The sequence below is a fragment of the Canis lupus genome, chromosome 9 (assembly GCF_003254725.2).
Source record: "Canis lupus dingo isolate Sandy chromosome 9, ASM325472v2, whole genome shotgun sequence".
Taxonomy (NCBI): domain Eukaryota; kingdom Metazoa; phylum Chordata; class Mammalia; order Carnivora; family Canidae; genus Canis; species Canis lupus.
Genome location: NC_064251.1, coordinates 50,018,038 through 50,041,202, shown reverse-complemented (window position 1 = coordinate 50,041,202; position 23,165 = coordinate 50,018,038). Strand labels below are relative to the sequence as shown.

General features: G+C 61.2%; 4 protein-coding genes across 27 annotated transcripts in view; 2 read left to right on the top strand and 2 right to left on the bottom strand.

The window, feature by feature from the left end:
• Window positions 1-246: 246 nt before the first annotated feature.
• On the bottom strand, window positions 247-5,981 carry LCN8 (lipocalin 8). 11 transcript variants are annotated; one of them, XR_007413068.1, is made up of 8 exons: window positions 4,695-5,981; window positions 3,803-3,933; window positions 3,295-3,365; window positions 2,914-3,018; window positions 2,732-2,821; window positions 2,606-2,631; window positions 950-1,158; window positions 248-557 (listed from the first exon to the last, which is right to left on the bottom strand). XR_007413068.1 is itself a non-coding variant. In XM_049114297.1 (7 exons), the coding sequence occupies exons 1-7, from the start codon at window positions 4,986-4,988 to the stop codon at window positions 1,075-1,077; spliced, it is 801 nt and encodes a 266-aa protein (XP_048970254.1). In that variant the 5' UTR covers window positions 4,989-5,981; the 3' UTR covers window positions 247-1,074. The 11 variants fall into 11 exon arrangements, 10 of the variants coding, with proteins under 10 accessions (XP_048970254.1, XP_048970260.1, XP_048970256.1 ...); XM_049114297.1 differs by having other exon boundaries at window positions 247-1,158; XM_049114303.1 differs by having other exon boundaries at window positions 247-1,158; window positions 4,146-4,838.
• Window positions 5,982-7,193: 1,212 nt separating this feature from the next.
• LCN15 (lipocalin 15) overlaps window positions 7,194-23,165 on the bottom strand; it is a 22,122-nt gene continuing 6,150 nt past the window's right edge. The window contains exons 1-7 of one of the 12 annotated variants that reach the window (XM_049114312.1): window positions 12,784-13,612; window positions 9,957-10,096; window positions 9,808-9,878; window positions 9,481-9,591; window positions 8,572-8,736; window positions 8,240-8,308; window positions 7,194-7,321 (exon numbers count right to left, since the gene is read on the bottom strand). In XM_049114312.1, the coding sequence (XP_048970269.1) occupies window positions 8,274-8,308; window positions 8,572-8,736; window positions 9,481-9,591; window positions 9,808-9,878; window positions 9,957-10,069 (495 nt within the window). In that variant the 5' untranslated portion in view covers window positions 10,070-10,096; window positions 12,784-13,612 and the 3' untranslated portion in view covers window positions 7,194-7,321; window positions 8,240-8,273. Of the gene's footprint in view, window positions 7,322-8,239; window positions 8,309-8,571; window positions 8,737-9,480; window positions 9,592-9,807; window positions 9,879-9,956; window positions 10,097-10,415; window positions 11,612-12,783; window positions 13,613-23,165 lie in introns of those variants that run through there. The other 11 variants (XM_049114307.1, XM_049114306.1, XM_025475862.3 and 8 more) reach the window with 11 other exon arrangements.
• TMEM141 (transmembrane protein 141) lies at window positions 16,774-18,536 on the top strand. Of its 3 annotated transcripts, none has more exons than XM_025475866.3 (5): window positions 16,774-16,861; window positions 17,143-17,209; window positions 17,368-17,451; window positions 17,696-17,803; window positions 18,086-18,536. In XM_025475866.3, exons 1-5 carry the CDS (start codon window positions 16,808-16,810, stop codon window positions 18,097-18,099), a joined length of 327 nt encoding a protein of 108 aa, XP_025331651.2. In that variant the 5' UTR covers window positions 16,774-16,807; the 3' UTR covers window positions 18,100-18,536. The 3 variants fall into 3 exon arrangements, with proteins under 3 accessions (XP_025331651.2, XP_025331652.2, XP_025331650.2); XM_025475867.2 differs by having other exon boundaries at window positions 17,368-17,487; window positions 17,777-17,803; XM_025475865.2 differs by having other exon boundaries at window positions 17,368-17,487.
• CCDC183 (coiled-coil domain containing 183) overlaps window positions 21,029-23,165 on the top strand; it is a 7,208-nt gene continuing 5,071 nt past the window's right edge. The window contains 5 exon segments of the mRNA XM_049113791.1: window positions 21,029-21,208; window positions 21,461-21,507; window positions 21,674-21,775; window positions 21,955-21,982; window positions 22,171-22,247. Coding sequence (XP_048969748.1) covers window positions 21,130-21,208; window positions 21,461-21,507; window positions 21,674-21,775; window positions 21,955-21,982; window positions 22,171-22,247 — 333 coding nt within the window. The 5' untranslated portion in view covers window positions 21,029-21,129.

The window sequence follows — 23,165 nt, the reverse complement described above, 5'->3', positions numbered from 1 at the left end:
CCTAGAACGAGAGTTGGTTTCCGAGACAGCTCCCCCACCCCCACCCCCCGCTTCAGCCTGTGAGGTCGACTTCCGACTTCCATGGCCCAGGCCGGGCGCTCAGGTCTCCGCAGCCTCAGAGATGTGCTTCATCGAGGTGGGCATACTTTGGCAACTATCTCTTCCGATATTTTTCCACCTCATCTTCGCTGCCTTCTGTGGCTAGGACAAGGCTACACGCCTGGCCTTGCCCCCACCCCCCCGCCCCCACCCCAGCCATTCTCTGCTCCCCTCCAAGGCTCCGACATCTGTGTTGATTCGTCCAGGGTCACAGCCACGACCTCTGCCACCTGCAGCGTGCCAAACCCATCCAGGAGAGCCCTGGCTCGGTGCCCCGCAGCACTAGCTCCCCACCAGCTCTCTTCACAGCCTCTGCGTTGGCCCCATTCGTTGCCCTATCTGTTCTCCCATGAGTCCTCTGGCTGTCAGCGGGCGTGTAGTTCTGCCATTTCCCAGCATGTCCAGCGGCTTGGGCACTTGTGTTGTCTGGCAGAGGCCCTGGATGCCGCTGTCATCCTCTGAATGGGGTTGGCTTTTGTCAGGGACTGAATGGTGTCCCCAGGAATGCCTCACTGGAGCCTTAACCCCAACTGTGCTGTGTCTGGAGGTGGGGCCTCTCGGGCAGGTTGGAACCTGCTAGGACAGGCACCCTCCTAAGAGGAGGGGGGCACAGCCAGCTCTCCCTGGCAGTGGAGCTGAGGCCATGTGAGACACAGCGGGAAGGCCACCTGCAGCTGCAGGCAGGAGGGGCCTCTCACCAGAGACCACCCCAATGTGGGGCTTCCGGTGTCCAGATGCGCAAGGAATAAACCCCTGACGGCTCAGTGCCATGACTGGCCCGGGGACTTGGTGACTGCTGCCCAAGCCCAGGAGCACGACCCCACAGCAAGTCCACCTGCAGGCTCCTCACCTCACACTTGTTGCAAGCTTCGTCCAGAAAGATCCATGGAACATCCAAATTGTCCGCCAAGCACCCTGAAGCTGCCAGAATGCAGCTTCCAGATGTCACTCCTATGGGTCTTGTGGGAACACTGCTCAGGATTCAATCCAGCAGGTCCCAGGCAGGTTCCCCACTCCAGGCCTCGCTCTGGGCTGGTCTGCACGGCAGTCGCTGGACCCCTGAGTGACAATGGGGTTTCTGTGCTCTTGTGGGGTAGGTCTTCACCAGGCCCCCAGAACTGCTTGACCTCAGGCACCACTCTCCAGCCTCACCCACAAGGCAGCTGCTCCCCGCAAGCCTTGTCCTCCCAGCTGTGCCCAGTGTCATGGGCTCACGCTCACCCCACATGCCCTGCCCTGACCAGGCCACCCTGTCTGCCTCCGGTCTTAGCCCCCACTGATGGAAGAAAATGGGCTGATGAGATAGTCAGTGCACATTATGGGGTGACAGCGTGCGGAATGACCCTGAAAAGACTGAGCTAACCATGCAGGGGTGGGTGGGAGAAAGCCGGTGGTGGAGAGAAGAACAGCCATGACCAGGGGGCCTTGGACATGATAACCAAGGATTTGAGGTTGGGGCAGCAGGGAGCCGTGCAAGAATGTAGGCAGAAGGGCAACATGACCCTCTTTCACCTGGGAGACCTAACCAAAGCTCTACTCGAGGGCACCGGGCCTGGTGCGCTCAGGCTCAGGGAGCAGGGGGTAGCCGGCACCATGACTCTGGGGCCCACGCACCTGGGGGCCTGGCCTTGGGCTCTGAGCAGGGCAGGCTGGGTATGACCCTCAAGTGGGAAGGACAGAGAGGGCACAGGGCTCTCCCCCTGCATCTGACTGTGTGGGCCCCGGGCCCCCAAGGGAAGGAGCCCTGCCTGGCCACAGCACCCCCAGCTCAGCCCTCTCTGGGAGAAGTTCCAGCCAGGGATGGGGTGGGAATGGCTCCCGTTCACCAGCAATGCACACAGTGAGCACAGGCCACCAGGGCGTCGGGGTCACTATCACTTTCAGGGCAGTAGTGCAACCCCCCCACAGCCTCATCTGTCACCCCTCAGGCCCCGCTCCCCCAAGAAAGACACTCGGGCAGTGGGTTTGGCAGTGGGGTTTATTCAGAGCAGGTGCAAGCAGCCCCTGGGGGGGGGGGCGGAGCATCCTGGCCTGGGGTCCTCTAGATCAGCTCCTGGGACACAGAAGGGCAGGGCCTCAGGGCAGCGCCTGGCCTTCAGAGGCCCCTAAGGGCTGTGCTTAGGCGCATGGGTGGACCCGGCGTCCTAGCAGCAGAACCGTGAGCACAGCCTCCCTAGGCCTCAGTTTCTCCACATGCAAGGTAGGGTCACAGCCCCACATCTCGGGACCATGTTGTGGGGGGGATCATGCAGGGGATGTACCAGCATCCCCTGGGACACGGGGAACCAGTGCCTCCCTGCCCCCACCTGGGGGGGTGCTGGCGCCCATGGGACAGAAGGGGGGGTCCCTCGAGGGCCCAGCCTCCCCTGTCCCTCTCTCAGCCCCCAAGGGCCCTCTCGCAGCCTGATGTCAGCACCCTGGAGGCCCAGGGTCCCGAGTGCTCCGGGGCCCCGTCAGGCCGGGAGACCCCAGCTTGCGAAGCTCAGCAGACTAGGGCAAGGCTCACCTCCTTCAGGAGTTTGGCGCACCTCCCTGCGGGGCGGGGTGGGGGGTGGTCAGGTGCTGCAGGACAGGCCCCTTCCCACCTCGGGGGGGCCCCCACCCGACGCCCCCCAGGAGGCCTGGGGCTCACCGTGCCGGGCTACCAGGTAAAGCCCCGTGTCTGCGGTCAGCTCCCGGAACCTCCAGAAGCCTGGCCCATTCTCGTCCTCGAGGCTGCGGGCTGTGGGGGGGCGCAGGAGCGCTGAGCTGGGCTGTCCCAAGGAGGGCAGTGGCACGCCCCACCCCCCACCTCCCACCCCAGCCCGAGCTTACTGAAGTACTTGAGCACACGGAAGTCCTTGCCTTGCCAGTGGAGGGACAACCGCAAAATGGCATACTGCTCGTAGTCCGTATCTACCACTTGGATCTCCCTGTGGCCTGGGGAGTAAGTGGGAGGGAGGGACATGCCCCCCTGCAGGCTGTGGGGCCTGCCCCCTCCTTTCCCGGTGTCTGGACCCTCCCATCATGTGAGGCAAGGGAAAACAGCAGCCCTTGAAGGCCACCCCACCTTGTGCTGAGAGAATGGGAGCATCTGGGGCATAAGGAGGGGTACAGGGAACTGCACGGGAAACGGTGCAGAAAGATAGCAAAGCCAGTGTAGTGGGCACGCAGAGCTGGGGGCTGTAACTGTAGCAACAGGGCAACGGTTCTTACCAGGGAAGACGAATGTCCCCGACATGTCTATCTCTGAGCCCACTATGTTTTCTGTCTCACAACTTCCTGAGCTGAAAGCCAGTGAAGCACTCATCAGGGCAACGCCAGCCGGCATTCCTCCTGCCAGGCTCATCCCAGGGGTACAGAGAGAGGGAGGCCTCCGGCAGCAGGTCTGTGCCCAGGGGAGCCTGGGCTGGGACGAGGCGGGGGTTTGCAGAGCTGGGGCCAGGCCAGCCTCTCCCTCAGGGGCTCTGACCTCCTAAGAGCCAGCCACACAGGCCCATGTTTCCTTCCTATAAGTTCATGGGGCTTTATCAAAACTCCATGCTCATCTTTGGGAGATGTAGGTGTCAGGGCAGATGTCTGCAAGCTGCCAGGGGGACTGGGGGCTGAGGTCTCGGGGTTTGGACACAGGGACGACTGACACCATGTGGATCCACAGCTGCAGTTGGCGCGGCCAGTCCCTGGCACTTGGCCTCGCGCATCTGTCCCTGCCGTGGCCCCGTACCTGTAATATGCAGCCTTCACCAGCAGTTCGTGCCCGCTCAAGGTCAGGAACAAGGCTTCCAGCCTCTTTGGGGTCTTCAGTGCCAGGTTTTGGCTGGAGGCCACACCAACTTCCCTCCAGAATCCTGCAATCTAGAGAGAGAAGCCAGAGCCCCGTCCAGGAAGGCAAGCCCCCCAGGGTCCCTGAGCAGGACACTGCTGGTCTCTGAAAGGACAGCAAGCAGCGGTCATCACCCTTCTGAGGAGTCCCTTCAGCCCACCAAACAGCAGCACCCCATCCTTGGGGCCAGGACGCCGGGGGCATCCATGGTCAGAGCCTGAGAGAGGGAGTAGCAGCCAGCGACCTGTGTCACCCGCAGGAGGCGGTGGCTTCGTCCCCCACACTGGGAGCTGGGGTGGGAAGGTCCTGCCTTCAGAAACCTCCCGGAACCTGGGCTGCCGTCTGAAACGTGGAAACCGATCATTTGGCAAGAGGAAAGAACGCACGTCCCCAGTGCATGTCACCTCCAAGCCTTCGGAGGTGCTTCTGGCTTGGCCACTAGAACAGACCTGGCAAAGAAGGACCTCGGGCAAAGAAGCATCTAGATGGGAACCAGAGACCAGATGAGCCCCACCCCAGGAGAGCGGCCACACCGGAGCAAGTGCAGCAGGAAGTTCCCCGCACGGAGCCTCACGTGCCTGTTACTACCAGAGCTCCCGGGGCGGGGACCCCACTGACCCAGGAGCAGGAGGTGGCCACACTGAGCCCCGGTCCCGGGATGCTGGAAGACCACCTGGCCCACCCATAGGAGACCCTCAGGAGGGCTCTGACCCTGCCGGTCCCTGGGCGCTTGCTCTCACACCTGCTTTCAAGGGGAGGGCTGACCCGGGTGGTTCCTGGGGCCCTCAGCCACCTGCTCTGTCCAGGCTGAACCGGGTGGGTCCTGGGGCCCCTGCTGTATCTGCTCTGGAATTGGCTGGGGGTTGGAGGGACCGGGTCCTGAGTCGCTAGACCTCCCCACGTCGGAAAGAAAAGCCACCTTCTGCAGATCCAGGTCCAGCATGGCTGTCTCCCCCTGCACCGTGACAAGGCCCAGGATGGCACTCAGCAGCCCAGCCTCCATCACTGCTCCCCTGGCCTCTGCTCCTCCAGCACCAGGTTTATATTGGGAAAGCAAGCCCATTGCGCAAGAAGCTGAGGATGTCATCAGCACACGTGGCTGAGAGCACTCAGAGGAATAGCCCTGTGCCCAGGCACTGCACAGGCCCAGTGATATCCACAGCCACTAGGCTGGGGTTGGCCTGCACTGGAGCAGTGGTGCCACCACCTTCCTGGCCCCAGACGACACCTGACACCTGCAGTGGGGCAACCAGAGGACCTGAGAGGTGGAGCCCCACACACACACACCGTGGGACGGCTGGGGACACAGCTCCCACCCTGTGGGGGCCAACAGACGGACACGCCACACCCAGGCCCCACAGGCTCAGAACACCTTCCCCACAGGGTGCACAGTGGTTTTCAGGCTTTCTCCAGCCAGTCTTGGCCCAGACGAGGAAAGGCTCTGGGAGGGTGGGGGGTAGGAGGGTGGCTGGCTGAGGCAGCACGGACCTGGGGGGACCCACCCTCCTGTTGGGGGAAATGAAGGAGGGTCTCCTTTCCCTGGGCGCACCCCCGTGGAGGAGGCGCAGGGGCCGGGTTAGGGGGAGCTGCGGGAGATGGAGGTGGGGGCCACAGCGATCACCGGAGAGCTACCTTCCCGCAGTTCCTGTCCTTGCCCACTATGACAACATCCACTCCCAGGCCAGGCCCCCTGCCCATCCACCCTGGACACACTCAGGCCTTGGCGCACAGCCAGGTATGACCCACCCCCAGAAGAATGGCCTGAGAGAGACCCTGTCTTGCCAACCCACCCAGCCGATGAGCATAGCCAGGACACAAGCCAGTGTGGAGGGATGCCAGAGCCACCCCTTCCCCAGCTGTGTACCCTGCCACTCGATTTTATCCCTGAGGACAAGCATGGCAAGTAAAAGAGGAGCCGGCCTTCATGGGCAGCAGCCTGGGCCTCCTAGCTGCATGATTCAGACCAAGCTGCATGCCTGGGTTTCCCGGCTACAATGGCCACAAAGCAGAGGGACAGGCGCCATGTGGCCGGGGGGCCCAAGGGCGCCCAAAGCAATGTCTGTGCAGATCAACATCCTTGGTTCTTGACAGGTGACAGGCAGCCTCCCCAGCTTCAGCGCCAGGAAAGCCCACCCTGGAATGGCTCCAGACCTGGTCAGCTGAAGGGGAGGCCCCCCCACTAGGGGGACTGGCTGCCTTGGTTCCTGCCACTGCATTGTCTCCCACAAAGGCTGCCCAGTTTAGGGTCAGGCAGGTGTGGAAAGGTCCAGCTAGGACGGGGCAGCCCAGAGGTGGCCGGCCCAGCAGAGCCCGAGGGGGCTACCACACAGTCAGAGCGGCGGAGGCTCCAAGGAGGCTGAGGACTGGCTGACATGGGCCCCAGCCTGGTGCCAGCCCAGGCTGCAGAGAGGGCCCCCGGGGATGCGCTCAGCCAGGCAGGAGACAGAGGACAGGAAGTGTGGGGGGCAGGACGAGCACAGATGCCCCTCAGCGGGTCTGCTGCCTGCCCCTGGCTTCAACCCATGAGCAATGAAGCAGGACCCCACTCCCTTCCTGCCCGCCCCACGCCTGGCCCACGCCCGGCCCTTTGAAGCACAACCTGTCGGGACAAGACAAGAGCGCTGGCGGCCGTGCATCCAGGAGGGCTGTCTTGTACCCCCTCATGTCACAGGGGGTCAGCATGGAGCCCAGGCCCTGGAGCCTGACCACTGGCTGGAGCCTCAACCTGGACCTGTGCTGGGCAAGTCATTGACCTCTCTGTGCCTCAGCTTCCCGGGTAAGGCAGGCAGCAGGCTCCCTGTGTGTGTCCTGGGGTCCATGGTAGAACAACTGGGCCAGGCCAGCTGCAAGGGTTCCCAGGGCTCTGGCCACGACCATGACCCCATTCCAGGCCTCACCGAGGTCTTTCTGGCATGCACAAGCTCAAGGTCACCCCGCGGCAGGAGGGAACGCCCCAACAAGTCCAGTGTCGCAGTCCCCACTCTAGTGCGCCTCCGGCTCTTGCAGGCAGGGGTCTGTGCGTGCCAGAAGGAGCCCCAGCAGCAAGGCACCCTGGCTCCCTGGAGGTGCTATGACCGCATGGGGGCCGGGCCAGGTACATCAGACAGAGTACCACCCCTTGTAGGTACCAGGCTGAACTGGAACTTCCTGGCCCCTCAAGCCAGGCAGTGCCCAGGGCTCAGTATCCCCTGCACACCCACTACCCTGCCTCAGTTTCCCCAGGAGCCCTGGCTCAAGACGGGGCTCGCCGTGCCCTCTCCAAGAGCCTCTGCAAAGAGGTGAGGAGCCTCTCGACTGCAGAATATGTTTATTGAAAGGAAAGGGGGGCCCAAGGATGGGGAGGACGGAGTTACCCCAGGCATAGGGGGGACGCTGGGTCCAGAGAAGTCAGGGCGATGAGGCCTGCTGCTCCAGCTCCCTCTGCGCAGGTAGGAAAGGCACAGTAACCCCAGGTATCCCCAGTCCACAGCACCCCTCGGCCACTGCCAGCTGGACCCACGCATGGCAAGGTGCCCCATGCCTCTCTTGCTCGAGGGCCAGCAACAAGGGGCTGGCATGGCCAGAAAGTGCCAGAGGGGCCCCAGAACCACAAGACCCCCAGACTCAGCACCTGAGAGGTGGTCTGCTTGGGGCACGTTCCCTTGAAAGCTGGGGTGAGGCACACAGCTAGAGGATGGGCTCACCCTGCCTGAAGGTAAGCCACCCCGAGGGTGCTGCCCCAAACCCACCTCTCCTCCTACCCACAACCGTGTGTGTGCTGGGGGCTAGCCGTGTCCTCCAGATCCGCTGGGCAAATAGCCAGGACGGCCAGGGAGAGTGGAACAACAGTGGGGAAGCCAGATGCGCGCACTGCACAAGCATGCAGGCCTGCCGGTAGGGGCACCGGCTGTCCCTGACTGGGTGGCTGCCTTGTCACTGCTGTTCTGTAGCGTTTTACATAGGCTCCCAAATGATTCACTGTGAACTTGGTCAGGGGCCAGACAGTCCCCAAGAGTCCACCTGCTTCCACATCCCAAGGGCTCCCGGGGGCTCCAGCCCTGTGACAGCAGTGACCTGAGAGGTGGCAGGTCCTGCCTCATGGGACCCTGTGGGGGAAACCAAGGCCCAGACACCCCAGGGGGTGAGCCAGAAGCCGTGGTAATTTGTTAAGGCAGCCCTAGGAAATCAGAGGAGACTTCCTGGAAGAGGTAACATGGAAGCTGAGGCCTGAATCATGAAAGTGAATGGCCGGGCAGCTGGGTAGGGGGTGTGGGCAGTGGGATCTGTACATGCAGAGCTGGAGCTGCCCACACAGGCCCAGGAGCACAGGACAGAGGAGTCGCCTTGTCTCCCTCCTACCTGGGAGGAAGGCCAAGGTGGGTATCTGGATGGGTCAGGAAGCCTCCTTGCCTGCAGAGGAGCACACATCTGCGGGAAGGAACACGGTTCATGAGAGGCTGAGCTGCCTGGCACTGCCCACCCTCCCTGCAGCCCCACTCTGGATGCCCTGGGCCCCCAAACAGCCCCACCCACTCAAAGACTCTCCCTTCTGGGCCTAAAACCTCGTCCTTAGTGCATGCTGGGGGGAAGGAGGTGGGCCTGCCAACCTACCCTAATAAGACAAGGCCACATCCTGCCGTGCACCCCCCGGGGGAGCAGGAAGGGCCTGGGGCAGGCCTTGGTCCACACACCTGACTTGGGCAGCATGACCATCATGTCATCGGGGAGCCCCACGGTGGGGTAGAAGTCCTGGAAGGCCTTTGTGGCTTGGGGACTTGCTTCCTGGGTCCGGCCTGAGGCACAGCAGGGCCCCTGTGAGCTCCGTGGCTCACAGTGGTGAGGGGAGGGGAGGTCTCCTGTGGCTCATAGAGGGGAGGGGAGGAGGGTGGAGGTCTCCTGTAGTTCACAGAGGGGAGGGAAGGAGGGTAGAGGTTTCCTGTGGTTCACAGAGGTAAGGGGAGAGGAGGAGGGTGGAAGTCTTCTGTGGCTCACAGACGGGAGGAGAGGGGAGAGGAGGTCTCCTGGTCTCAGTGCTCCTCCTTGAAAGTTGACATCAGGTCTACCATCCAAGATTGGGGAGGCTGTGCACTGCATAAAAGTGCCTGCCTGGCTGAGGGACCAAGGCGACTAGAAGGCACCGAAAAGGGGTGTCCTTTCCTAGGTCATAACCAGGTGTCTGGGAAGTTGGGATGACCTCGCTGTTCCCCAGGGTCACATCCCCCCGGGCCCCATAGCCCTCAGGCTCCCAACACCAGCCTCCAGCCCTCACCCCGACCCCATCTGCCAAGGTTCAGAAATGAAGGCAAAATAGGATCTCAGCCCCCACTGAGCTCTCAGGTAGGGGAGGATGGATCCCCACCCTCAAAAGTTCAGGCCAGGCCCTCAGTGTCCCTCGAGTTAAGTCCTACCCAGGCAAAGATTGGGGTTCCTGCCACCCCCTCCCGGTCCTTCTTGGCTTGAACTTAGGGGTGATGGTGGGGGAGGTGGGTTCTAAAGGGGTGGGGCCCGGGGGAGACAGGGAGGGTGTCCAGTGAGGCCTGGCCGGGGCAGAGAGGGGTGTCTGGTGGGCCCAGTAGGGAAGGTGGGCAGCGGGGCCTCACTGTAGAGCTGGACCATGGTGCTGAGCGCCCCCTCCAGCTCCTTATAGATGTAGAGCACAGCAAAGGTGTCATAGTCTGTGTCTGCCACACGCACGTCCAGGTAGCCCAGGGCTGTGGAGGCAGTGGCCAGTGGCCTGGAGAAGCACGCAGGGCCCAGGCGCAGCCCCCCCCCGCCCCCACAGCCGCCCCTACCTTGGGGGAAGAGGGAGGAGGAGGGCAGGGGAGGGCAGGAGCCGGGGATGGGGCTGGTCCCAGGCAGGAGGCTGCCCCAGGTCACCCTGCAGAGAAGCTGTCAGGGGTCCCTTGAGGTGGGTGGGCGGGACCTACCTGGGACTCTGAAGTGCCCCTCAGAGCCCACCCTCAGGTACTCAGCATCCAGCTGGTGACAGCCGTCAGCCCTGGGGGGACAAACCCAGTGCTTGCCCTCGGCTGCTTGCCTGGACCCCTGTCCCTGCCACCCGGCCTGGCCCACTCACCGAGGGAACTCCATGTGGACACTGAGGTTGCCCCCTGGCATGGCCCTGATAGTCCTGCTAGACATGAGCAAGTGGTCCTTCTTGCCCAGGAAGACCTTGCAGTCGGAGACCATGGAGACCACGTACCAAAGACCTGAGAACTGCAAGGCAGATCTATGGCCGGCTTTGCCCAGCACCCTGGGCCCCAAAGCCACATGACCATACAGGCTTGTCTGGAACCACACAGCCGAGGGTCCCCCAGTGCCCAGCTCTTGGCATGAGCCCCTGTTCTTCCACCTTCCCCAGGCGGGTTGCATGACCTCAGTCCCCCCAAATGTGAAGTGGGTCAATGACTACCCTGCAGGGTTGGTCAGCAGTGAACAGAGAGGGAGTCCTGGGGCTCTCAGACAAGGCACAGGGCAAGGGCCCGTGGGCTTGGCCCTCCACCTGCCCACAGCACAGTGCAGGGGTCACTGTTACCTTTTTGGCATCAAAATCTGGCTGTACCAGGACCTCAGCCCAAGCCCCGGACAGCCAGAGCAGCACCAGGACCTGGCCCAGCAGAACACACCTCATCGCCATGCCGTCCTCCACCCGACACCTAATCTGAGCCTGGGATGCCGGCTTTATAGCACAGCCCAGCTGGGCTTAGGCTGGAGCAGTCGGCAGCCAAAGGCACGTGGCCCTGGAAACTCTGGCCCCTTTGTCCATTGTCTGACACAGTCACTCGAGATCCCCCACCAGCCCCAGGGGTCATTTCCTGGAGGGCTCCAGAGAGGCGGACTCACACCTCTCACCTCTCCCAATCTCGTCTGAGCATCTGTCCCCCAGACCCGCCAGCCAGTCACCGAGGACCAAGCAGGGACCTGGTCTTGGCCTCCAGCCACCTCCACACTGGCTGGGGCTCGGGGCCCAGGGTGTGTAAGGCTGTTCTACCAGCAGGCCCCCACTCAGGGTCTGGGTCCCCAAAGTCCTCACTTGCTCCTACCCATGCAGGAGTGAAGTCACCATTGGCCAGCCCAGCGGTGACAGAGGCCTGGGTACGTCTGCCTCTAGACCCCGCTGCCCCCCAGAGGGTGGAGCTGAGCTGCCACTTAGGGTGGATTATGGTGTCACACCACCTTATCAACAGTTGCATAAGCAAGTGGGGGAGGGTGTCGCCAGGATGGCGCCACAGACTGGTGGGGGCTCCCTGGCAAGGCCTCCACAGTGACCTCCCGTGTGCACCAGACTCCACTTGAGAAGCACCTCGTGGCTTCCGGGTGCACCACTGATGGGGCAAGCGTCCGGGGAAGGGCAGTGCTGCTCAGTGCTCCAGACTGGAAGGGCCTATGGGGTCAGAGAAAGACCGTCCTCCCCCAGCTCGTCCCCCAGTGGGGGGGTGGGGGGCAGAGGGCTTCTGAGAGCTGCCTTCTCTGGGTTTCAGGAGATGCCAGCTCTTGCCAGCTCGAGGCCAGGCCCCAGGGTCACTGCGGAGAACATGTTGAAAATCTTCCCTTGAAAACATCTACAAAACAGGCATCTGATAAAGGACTTAAATCCTGAATCTATAACGAACTCTCAAGATACAATGATAAGAAAAACAAGCAACTCTAGTTAAAAAAAAAAAAAACAGGCAAAAGATTTGGAAAACCACCTCACCAAAGACATCCAGGTGGAAAATAAGCACGTGAGCCCTGTGTGTGAGTGCGGGTACACGCCGGGGGACAGCAGTCTGGGACTGCTTACAGCTCTAGAGCCGCCCATACCCGCTGCGGGCTGGCTCGGGTTTGGTGGATCCTCAGAAAGGGCAACATCCCTGTCCTAGGACAATCTGACAACCGCACACCTCGGTATTGACACGGGAACATTTGCCAACACCTGCATGTGGATGTTCGGGGGCTTTATTCACAACCAGCGAAAGGCCGAAGCCCCAGAGCATCTCCTGTGACCAGGTGGCTGGACGGTGCCTCCATGGCAGGAGGAGCCGAAAAGAAACCGTCCACCTGGGGAGGTGCGCTCACTCAGATCCCAGGTACACCTCCGAGTGAAAGAAGCCTTTCCGGGAAGACCCCAGTGAGGACTCCTTCCTAGGACCTCCCAGAATAGGTCCCTACAAAGCTGCTTGGGGGTGGCAGGGTGGGGGTGCAGGCATGGCAGCCCGCAGAGGGGCACGCAGACCCCTTTGGAGCCAGGACAGTGGTGGCCACATGTCTGCGTCCATCTACACCCACAGAGCTGTATGGCAGAGTGAGTTCTGCTGGGTGTAAATTCTACCTTGTTGTTTTACACGCATATATATGAGCTACAGATACATGTAAGATCTTCCCCCAAACGTACGGGTGAGGGACAGGAAGGCCAGAGGGGTGCCGAGGTCCCCCTGCCCCAAGGCCAGAGCTCCACAGAAAGTGTGGGGCCAGGAGACACGCGGACGGCAGCCACAGGCCTTCTGGGCCAGGCTGAAGCATCCACCCTTCCCAGGGTCAGTGAGGGCCAAGGGACTGACTGCCGCAGCCTATGGACCCCTCAGGAGCCTCCGAGGTGAGGGGAGCCAGCCAGCCCACGTCCCTGGAAGGGTCTACAATGCAGCGCAGCCACTTTCTTACTCTGTCCACACAGTGGGCAGAGCAAACCTTAGGGAGCATAAACCTGGTGTATCCCTGCTTAAAATTCTCCAGAGTCATCATGGCACCAAGAGTGAAAACCAGGCCCCAGCCCCCAGCACCCCCAGCCCCTAGCCTTGCCCCCAGCCCCTAGCCCACCCACCCTGTGACCCTTCCAGCACCAGCCCTGGAGCCAGCCTTTCCCTGCGCAGCTTGTGGCCTCTGCCTCCTCCACAGCCCTCCTCAGACCCCAGCCTACACCCCACCTCTGGCCTCTTTCCTCCAAGCTCTGAGCTTAATCCATATTTTCCTCTGTGGTGACTTTCTGTCCTTGCTCCACACTATATATGCCATGGACTTGGTGACAATGAGAGCAGCAGGTGGCCTATCAGCTTCTGACTCCCCAGCTCTGGCCCCAGAAGGTGCTCAGTTCATAGCTGCACATAAAGAGCATGAAGTCACATAGCCCATCACTGAGGCTGCAGCACAGGGTGCATGATGGCATCAGCCTGCCCGGTCTTTGGCTACAGTGGGCACTCAGGCCACAGCCTCACCCCTGTCACCCCCAGAGTCCAGCACGGGGGTGGTTGCCAGGGCCTCCGGTGCTCCTGCTGGTCCCTGCCGCTTGGGGGCTCTGTGGCGGGGCTCCCCACATGCCTACAGAGCCAGGGAGGCCTGAGGTGGGGCATCTGGCTCACAGGCAGCATGGCGCTCCTGGGACTGCAGGTGGGCTCTGCTGCAGAGTGGCCTCGACGCGGCTGCCAACACAGGATAAACACAGGAACAAGGGCTGGCCGGCGCCAGGCCGCAGACGAATGGGGGAGAGAGACCTGTCTGGGAGGCTGCCTCCTCTAGGAATCCACGGAACCGGTGCAGAACAGGCAAGTCCTCAACCAAAGGGAGGTCAGGGCTGCCGGAGCTTTAGGGCTCCCAGACAGCAGACATCATTGTCGCTGGAGGTTGATCCTGGTCGTCCCTGCCCTCTAGGGAGACGAGGTGCACAAAGGAGCAGATCCCCCTGCCCCAGGGCCACGGGCTGCGTGGCATCCAGCGAAGGCCACCCTGGCCCTCCTAAGCAGCTCTTCACTCAGGGCTACCCCAAGGGGCTCAGCCACTTTCCCCCGAAAGCTCTGAGAGCAGGTCCCCAAGCAGGCTGAGCCCTGTGCCCTGTCTGCCCCGCCAGGGCTGGTCCACCCTCAGGTGTGAAAAGAAGCAGGGAAGGTGAGCTCCCCAAAGCTGAGGCCACGCCCTGGTCTTTTCTTGCCCTGCAAACATCCTCTCCACCTCCAAGGGCCAGGCCAAATCGAGCAGAGATGCCCTGAGGGGTGCCCCCCACTTGTGGGTGGAGGAACAGGCCCTGCAGACGGTCAAGGAAGGCCATGGCCATGACAAGGCCACCTCCTCCCCTCCCAGAGGGAAGCAGGGCCGGCAAGCTCTTCCCCTGCGGGGTTTGTGGAGGGGTGGGCTCCTCATGTCCAGCTGAAAGCCTCTCCATCCAGCTGAAGCACAACTGCCCAGGACGAAGGAACCAGAGCTCCTCCAAGCACCCTCACCTGCTCCTGCCCTTGTGTCCAGCTCAGGGCAGCAGTCACTGTCATCCAGGCACCAGCACTGGTGGGCAAGTGGGTCCTGGCTGACTGCCCTGCCTCTTCCCCTCCCAGCACCACACTGTGAAGACTAAGGGGCACAGGTGTGGAGAGCTGCCCCCTCGCCCCACGGCCCCTCTGGTCTGCCCTGGGGTTTGAGCCCCGAGAGGAGGAAGGCCGCAACTCGGGGCTGGTTGGAGCTCGTACCCGCAGCTCAGACCCAACACTTCCCCTTGGAGGTTCTTGTTCCATCCCGCTCACCAGCCCGCAGGGCTGCCCCAGTTCCCACTCGCTTGGTTCCCTACCTCCCCACTAACCCAGGAGCCCCAACATCCTTCAGTAAACTCTCTTGGCTGTGGTTGGTCAGGGCTGCTGACCATCTCCCCCAGGCCCAGCCCAGCCAGGTTCCTGCTCCCACAGTACTTCTTAATCCCAGACCACTGTCCTCAGGGGAAGAGAAAGAATCTCAGGGCTTTCGAGTCTCCACCCTGCTGACCACAGAAAGAGCCCAAACAGTGTGGATGATGTCAAGGGCCCCTGGGCCTCCTGCCCAGTTGGGCTCTGCCCCAGGGAGCCCCAGCAGGAGCTGGGAGGGGAATTGAGGTTGCTGTGTGCTGGCCAGGTCCCCCCTGTGGTCCCCGGGACCTCACCTGCACACAGTGCCCCTCTACATACTGGAACCAGTCCCTCCTCCACGCTGTGACCTGGGGTGCTCTGCTCGGCTGCTCTGAGCTCTAGCCTCCTGCCCTGGCCCTCAGAGTCTCCTATGCTCACCCTCATCTGGGTAAACACACTGTGTACTTTCTCTTAACTTGCCTGTGTCCTCCATGTCCCTCCAGGAAATGGATCAGGGCTGGGCACATCTGCAGGGCTTCAGGAGGGGTCCTGCCCCCACCCTCACCTGGAACCACCTGGAATCTAAACCAGGCAGCTGCCCTCAGTGCTCCTGTCCCTCAGTTATCATCCGTACCCTAGTTACAGGCTGTGGGCCACCCAGGGACCCTGCCCCAGCTTTCAGCTTCAGTATACAGGGTGTGGCTCCTGGGGTGGGGTGTCATGCATTTGAAGGCAGGCCTGAGAGCCCTCAGCCATGTGGACACCTGCAGGGCTCAGGGGGTGGCCTTAACCACCCAGGACCACACTTCCTGCCTCCAATCAGCCTCTGCTTCAGGCCTTGGGAATCCTCCCATTTGTTGGGGCTCCTTTGCTGGGGCAGCCACACTAAGGATGGGAATGAGAAGAGGGAGGAGGAAAAGTGGGGCAGGGGAGGGGAGGGGTGGAGGGAAGGGAAAGGAAGGAAGGAGGAGAGAGGGAGGGGGAGAGGAGGGGGAAGGGAATGCTACCCTCAGCACTTAACCTGGGCCAGCAGGGCAGGCCCGTGTCCAACTGCGTGTGATGACTGTGATTCTCCGAAGGACCCCAGATGGGAGTGGAAGGGAGGGGGGTGTTGCATGTTGGAGAAGGGCAGGAGCACACAGACTGGCTGAGGTGGAGTGTCTGCACTTTCTTGGACCCCCTTCTCACGGGGAGAAACTGAGTTGTGAGGAATGGGTGGTGCACTCTCCAGGACAGGGCATGGCCAGGCCAGGCAGGTGCAGGCTGATCCGCCATTAGTGATAGGCTCCTGTGGGGGACCCAGACACACTGGGAAACGGGGTGGCCTACTCTCTGCACCATCATGCCCTCCTCTGCCTCTTCCCTTCCTGGGCCCTGGGCCCACCTGCTCACACACTATCTAGGAGGTGGCCTGCGGGAGGCAGGTAGTTGGGAAGACAGAAGCAGTTCTTCCAGCACATGGAGCGTGGCAGCACAGGACAGCCTTCCTGGGGCGCAGGCACCAGTGAAGGTAGTGGGCCTGGGGGCTGATGGTCAGCAGCCCTGACCAGGACTAGGTGGCCATCTCCCAAGTTGACCCCAGCTCTGCTGGCCTGCAGGGGAGCCAGCGACAGGAAGGATCATCGTCCAGGCCCACCAGGGGGAGATGGGCACTGCCTCTCCCACAGGAGATCCACCCTCTGCAACTTACCGGGAGGGCTGGGGCTCAGGACAGCCCCTCCCACATCCTTCTCCATAAAATAATGTCTCCAGTCCTTGTTAGTCAGACTTGTCTGCGGTTTTGCTTTGGCTTGCACATTATAATTGCAATTCTCTGCAATTCCTCAATAAACTCATATTTGCTGGTAAAATAACTTTTATTTTTAAGGTCAACATGACCATTTAGTGACAAGCCAGAGCCTCAAAGGAGGTATCTGGCCCCTCCCAGAATGCCCAACCTTGCCCCCACCGAGGAAATGTGCCCAGGCCTGGCCTCATCCTCAGGCCAGCAGGTAGCTGGGTCCTCCACTGTGTCTGGGAGCACAGGTGAGTTATTCCTGTCCCCGATCCGCAGGGGATCCGTCTCTGAAGCCATGACCTGCCACCTAAACTGCTGTCCACTGTCCCCCAGGATACCTGGCCAGGACCCAGCCTCATTCCCCTTCTACTGCAAAGGCCATCTGGGTCGCATCTCCCAGACGACCCACCATCACGCAGACCCTCCACGTTTACCTCTCTCTCTCAGGCCCCAGCCCCGCCCCTCCCGCCTGCGTGGCCCCGCCCCACCGCCCAGGCTCCGCCCCCCGCCCGCCCTGCCCTTCAGCTCAGGCCCCGCCCCTCCGCCCGTCTGCGCAGGCTCCTCCCGCCTGCTCTTCTGGACCCGCCAGCCATGGTGAACCTGGGCCTGTCCCGGGTGGACGACACCGTGGCCGCCAAGCACCCGGTGAGAAGGCCGACCTGGGACGCGGGCCCCGGACCTCAGAAGCTGACCTGAGCGGGGCGGGTGGGGGCTCGGTGGGGGGATGCCCTCGTCAGGGAGGAGGGACCGGACAGGGATGGCGGGGACCCTCCTTGTTAGAGGGATCGATCAGGGCAACCAGGGTGGAAGCAGGTGGGATGTGTCCAAGCCCCCAGGCCTCACGACGAGTGGTCCCCTCCCCGAAGGAGGGCCAGGAGGGCCTGTGAAAGCGGAGGGAGGGGACTGAGCCTCACCCCCGCATCCAGGGTCTGGAGGAGTACGCCGCGTGCCAGTCCGAGGCCTTCGTAAAGGGCATTTTCACCTTTATCACAGGTAGGCTGGCGGGTTTGGGGAGACCGCACCCGCCTGGGACCCCTGACCCCCAACAGGCGGTGTCAGTGGGCCATCCTCAGACTCAGATGCTGGGAGCCTGCCCGGTGCTGGGTCACTCACCCGCCCATAGGGCTGATGGGGACCTTGACTCTCGGCAGGCACAGGTGCAGCCGTCGGCCTGCAGATGCTTATTCAGAGGAGGTTTCCGTACCCCTTCCAGTGGCACGTGCTAGTGGCCGTGGGTGGGTACTCCAGGGCTGCTGCCAGAGGGGATGCAGGTCTGCTGGGGGTGGGAGGCTGTGGTCTGGCCCCTCCCGACCTCCTGGGATGTGGTCCCAGTTCTGGGGGGGGGTGGGGAAGTCCTGCCAAGCCCACCACCACCACCTGCCAGGAAGAAGCCTGTGCCCAGGTCCCCATCCCCTGAGAAGTCCAGAGACCCAGGCCCACCCCCCACACCACCCGCCACCCCCCCACCCCACTCCCCAGTCACAGGCTCAATGGCCAGCTACTGGGTGACCCGAGTGGAGTCGCACAGATGCAGCAATCTCTGGCTCTTCCTGGAAACAGGGCAGCTCCCCAAGGACGGGGGCACAGGTGAGAGGCCAGGGCAGCGGGAATCAGAACCCGAGACTCTAGTGCCAGGCAGCCTGGGGCCCAGGGTGCAGGCTGCACAGGCCTCTCCGCTCCGGCCTGTCCAACCTGGAGGGGCAGGAGTGGGTGGCCTTCTGACCTCCTATGCAGGAGGGACAGGGGAGTCCGGAATGTGGATCGTGGGCCCCCCAGGAAGGGTGGTCATACAGCAAGCGTCCTTCTTGGTCGAGGCTTGGTGAATAAGCTTAAGCTGTGGTTCCAGCTGTGTCCCTTTGCCTCCTACAGATCAGCGCAGCTAGGACAGCTCCAGCTGGGAGCAGAAGACCTGGGGCCAGAAACTTCTAGAACACAGCCCTAAGGGCCTCCACACCCCACACTCCCCCGTCCCCCTCACATAGGCCCTCCTCACACCCTAAGGGGTGACCCAGCGGTGTCCCCTACATATGTGCATGGCCAGGTCTGCCAACCCTGAGCAAACCTTTGCTCATGCCCCTGCCCAGATCAGACCAGAGAGGCCATCCCTGGGGTGGTTGGCCTCCCATAGGGCAGTAGGAAGCATGGTGGACACTGAGAAATGGACAAGACCAGAGAGGCCCTGGGCACTTGGTAGAAGGGACTTCTGCATGCCCTGGGGCCTGATACTCCCTGTCTGGTCCCCGCATGCCCCACACTCAGAGGGGACAATGGCTTCGGGGGGGTTGCTGGACAAATAAATGTGTTGCCTTTTTCCTCCTAAGTTCTGAAACACTAAACATCAGAGCAGTAAGAAGCTGAGAGACACATGTCACCTCAGCACCATACAGCGGACACTGAGGACCTGCCGGGGCAGTTCTGACACGGCCCCAGAATCAGTTCTGCAGGCCCTCTGGGCTGCAGATGACCACCCCCAGGGCCTTTCCAGGTGGGGTCTGCTTCCACGAATCTAGGCATGGAAGAGCAAAGCAGAAGGTGTGTGTCCAGTTCACGCCTGGCCCTCAAGAGGCAAGACACAGGAAGTGGCCATGCGTACCTGCCTACCATTCCAAGCACACCTACCAGATAAGTCACTTCTCTCCAAGGGAGGAGGAAGTGAGGGGTGGAGGGAGGCCAGAGCTAGCTCACTGGAGTCCTCTCTGCACAGAAGAGGTCCCCTGCACATGTGCATGGCCAGGTCTGCCAACCTTGAGCAAACCTTTGAAGAAGTCCTCTCTGCTCCTGAGTGGGCATGACTACATACCCCACCTCTGATAGAGGAAGAGGCAGAGCACATAAAACCTAGCAAATCCATCATCCCATACAATGGCCTTCCCAGTCACACTGAAGGCGGACGACACAGGGCCACGCTGCTCCAGCCCCAGCTCAACTCCTGCACCTCTTGGCCTGGCCAGTCATCCAAAAGAATACTGAGCACTGACTATGGACCAGGGAATGTATTAGTGGGAAGGCAAAATGACAGGAAGCCCAAGATAATCATGGTGCAAGCAAGCTGGAGCTGGAGTGGTCTGGGGCAGACAGGTGGTCAAGGACTGTGCCACCTCCCGATGGCCTCTATTCCAGATCTGCCTCACAGTCCCAGGCAGCTGTGCCAGCTCCAGACATCCTGTCTTCATCCCAGTGACTAGGGTGGAGGACAGTTGACTCCACCTGCACTTACACTCCCTCGGCCAAAACAAAGTCGTGGTACCCCTGGTGCCAGGGAGCCTAGGGAGACAGCCTTGTTCTGGGAGGCTATGTGTCCCACTAAAATACAGGAGTTGTATATCTGAGGAAAAAGGGAGAACTGATACTAAGGCCCTGGGAGGATTGTGTAGGGAGGAGACCATGCCCATGACTGGCCTTTCCAAACCCCTGAGGTCTCAGAGGGAGGGCAGGAGGTGAGCTTGGAGATTTAAATAGGACTAGACTCGGGGGATCCCCGGGTGGCTCAGCGGTTGCACACCTGCCTTTGGCCCAGGGCGGCGATCCTGGAGTCCCGGGATTGAGTCCCGTGTCGGGCTCCCGGCATGGAGCCTGCTTCTCCCTCTGCCTGTGTCTCTGCCTCTCTCTATATATATGTCTATCATAAATAAATAAAAATAAATCTTTAAAAAATAAATAAATAAATAAATAAATAAATAAATAAATAGGACTAGACTCACTTTTTTAAAAGCTGGCAATGACAGGAAAGCTAAAAGGTCCGCATGAGGTCTTAGAGAACCTACATGTGACGGCATTTGGGTGAAGACCATCATCATGAACTGTGTCCCCAAATTTATACATCACAGCCCTGACATTAGGGCCTCAGACTGTAACCTCATTTGGAGACAAGGCCTTTAAAGAAATAATTAAAGTCGGGGGAGGTGGGGATCCCTGGGTGGATCAGTGGTTTAGTGCCTGCCTTTGGCCCAAGGCATGATCCTGGAGTCCTAGGATTGGGTCCCGCATCGGGTTCCCTGTGTGAAGCCTGCTTCCTCTGCCTGTGTCTCTGTCTCTCTCTGTCTCTCATGAATAGATAAAATCTTTAAAAGATAAAAAAATAAAATCGGGGGAGCCCTGATTTAGTCTGGCCTGTGTCCCTACGAGGGGAGGAGGACACAGACACACACAGGGATACCCCTTTGAGGACACAGCAAGAAGATGGGCATCTCCCTGCTCAGGAGGAACCCGCCCTGCTAATGCCTTTATGTCAGACTTCCAGCCTCCAGGAGAGGAGACAATAAACTTCCATTGTTCCAGCCACGGGGTCTGTGGCACCTTGTCATGGCAGCCCCAGTAAATTCATACGGCGTGGCGGGAAAACATGACCCTGGGAATCCCAGGCTGTCAGGTGTTTGGGGCATCCAACTCCAAGGAAGCTGGGGCTGCGGATGAGCCTGCCTGAAGTGACAGCTAAGGCTAGAGCTTGGAATTCCCCAAGGAAGTGGAGGGAGAGCAGTTGAAGGTCAGGGAGAGAAGGTCGTCCAGGGTGCAGAGCTTGGGGTGTGGTGAGGTAATGGAAATCCCATAGGCCAGAGAGAAGTTTCAGAAGGCTCAGGGGAGGACATCCTGGGGGTGTGGAAGGGATGGGGAGGCTCCAGGGGGCTGGTGTGGGGTACAGTGCCAAACCACCACAAATCACATTCTGGCAGTGCTCCCAGGCAGAGAGCTGCCATAAGACTCCAGCATCCAGAGGACAATCCCAAGGCTAGCCAGGGAAGGGGTTGGGGTGGGCCGGGTCCAGATCTCCAGGGCTCCCTGAACTGGACATTGAGAACCTTGGCCCCCATCACAATGGGCCAAGATTCCAGCGACAATCTGAGCCGCACAGGGTTCTGCTGAGCAGGCCCAGCACAGGGAGGGCGGGAGGTGTAGAGGGTCCCTGGAGGACCCTGATGGCCACCATGAAGATGCGAAGTGAGGCAGATATGGAAGAGCAGATCCAGGAGCTGAAGACAATCACTCGGCTCCAAGGTGAGCCCATCCCCAGGGGACCAGCCTATCTGGGCTACAGATCAGGGCCCTCGGGCCATCCGGCTACGGAGGGGAGGCCTCGGCCCTCCTCTGCAGGCTCCCACCACCTCTAAGCTGGGAGGCTGGATGGGGGCCTCAATGCTGGGCCCGCGGAGAGTGCCTGAGGCTGGGGTACCCGAGAGACCAGGGCACCCCCTAGCTCAGCAGCCGCCGCTCCGCAGTATGACCAGCGGAACATCTCCAAGGCCTGAGCGAAGGGCGCTTCCATGAGGTTGGCGCACCGCCGCTGCACCATGGAGGTGAGGTGGCCGGAGGGAGCCCTCAGCCTCGCCCAGCCAGCACCCCCACCACCACGAAAACGACGTCGCGGGGCCAGTGGCGGGCCTAGCGAGGCCCCGACCCCAGGGGTCCCGCCCCGCCAGCCCCTTGCGCACCCACGAGCGGGCCATGCCGTCCCCGACCCAGGTGGCGCGGCAGCGGGGGCAGAAGCTGGAGACCGTGCAGCTGGAGTTGGCCGCCTTGAGGAGCCAGCCTGACGCCACCAAGGAGGAGTTGCGCATGCTCCAGGTGGAGGGCGGGGCGGGGCTCTGTCGAGGGGCAGGGTTTCCGATGACAGGTGGGACGTTTGGAGGGGCGGGGTCAGATGAAAGACCACACACACACACACACACCCTCCTGGGTCAGCCTCCCAGTGGCCATCCAGGTGGTCTGTCCCCAAGCACCGTGTGCCCTCGGGCCACCCCCAGGTTATCCGCCAGCTGGAGAACAACATTGAAAAGACCAAGATACGGGGGATCCCTGGGTGGCTCAGCGGTTTCGCGCCTGCCTTTGGCCCAGGGCGCGATCCTGGAGTCCCGGGATCGAGTCCCGCGTCGGGCTCCCGGCATGGAGCCTGCTTCTCCCCCTCCTCTGCCTGTGTCTCTGCCTCTCTATGTCTATCATAAATAAAAATAAATTTTAAAAAAAGACCATGATCAAGATCACCACAAGTCAGAACATCCACCTGCTGTACGTGGACCTGCTGGATTACCTGAAGAAGGTGAGCCCCTAACCCCACACCTCAGCAGTGCAGGGAAGCCACCTGGCCATGAGTGCAGGAGTCTCAGGCCCCAGCCTAGGTGCAGGGCTAGCATCTCAGCGGGGACAGGGGACTGAGGCAGGCCCGATACATCAGAATTGTTTGAATTTTCTTTGCATTTATTTGATGGTTGTTATTTTGCCCCATCCTTTGTCATTTGCTTGGCTTCTGAGGGCAAAAGGTGGGCCCTGAACCCTCAGAAAGAGCCCTAACGTCCTAGAGGGCCAGCCACCTGTGAGCAGGCCCGTAACCCTGGGCTTGCTGTCCACCTCTTCCAAGCCAGCCGCCCTTCCCCCAGCAGGAGAGACCTGCAGTACGGCCTGGGGAGGAGGAAGACCTGGGACAGGAGGGCTGACCAGTGGTGCCCTGGTGCTGCGAGAAGCAGTGTGGCAGGCGGGGCAGGCGGTGTGGCAGCCTTATCCTGAGGCTGGCATGGGGGGAGCCCTGGAGGGCAGTGTATCCAGGCAGGGGACAGGTGGACATGTGGTTTAGGAGGTTGGGAGTGGGATGGGTAGGCATTGCAGCTCCTCCTGGCTGAAGTCCCAGCCCCCAGCTTCTGCCTGTAGCCCACAGAGGCAGGCGTTATGATCCTCCTGCCTGTCCCTCTTGCTGGAGGCCCTGCCACCTCACTGTCCTGGGCCCACCTCCTCACACCCCTTCCCCTCCGGCTATACTCCTGGGTCCAGCCGTCCTTCATTTGGGAGCATTATGTCCCCGCACAGGGCCATGTTCTTTTCAGAACACATGCATTGTTTTTCTTAAGCCAACACAGGGCTTGAACTCATGACCCTGAGATCAACACCTGAGCTGAGATCAGGAGTCAGATGCTTAACCAACTGAGACCCCAGGCACCCCCAGAACATATGCATTTTTTAAAAA

What these genes read in the sequence shown, in the direction of transcription:
- LCN8 (XM_049114297.1), bottom strand. Translation starts at nt 4,988, where the DNA reads ATGACATCCTCAGCTTCTTGCGCAATGGGCTTGCTTTCCCAATATAAA. An exon ending in GTTCAGCCTGGACAGAGCAG is followed by an intron (nt 3,934 to 4,694) that starts GTGGCTGAGGGC and finishes TTCTCTCTCTAG; the next exon opens with ATTGCAGGATTCTGGAGGGA. An exon ending in CCGTGTGCTCAAGTACTTCA is followed by an intron (nt 2,822 to 2,913) that starts GTAAGCTCGGGC and finishes GCCCCCCCACAG; the next exon opens with CCCGCAGCCTCGAGGACGAG.
- TMEM141 (XM_025475865.2), top strand. Translation starts at nt 16,808, where the DNA reads ATGGTGAACCTGGGCCTGTCCCGGGTGGACGACACCGTGGCCGCCAAG. An exon ending in CATTTTCACCTTTATCACAG is followed by an intron (nt 17,210 to 17,367) that starts GTAGGCTGGCGG and finishes GACTCTCGGCAG; the next exon opens with GCACAGGTGCAGCCGTCGGC. An exon ending in TGCTGCCAGAGGGGATGCAG is followed by an intron (nt 17,488 to 17,695) that starts GTCTGCTGGGGG and finishes CCCACTCCCCAG; the next exon opens with TCACAGGCTCAATGGCCAGC.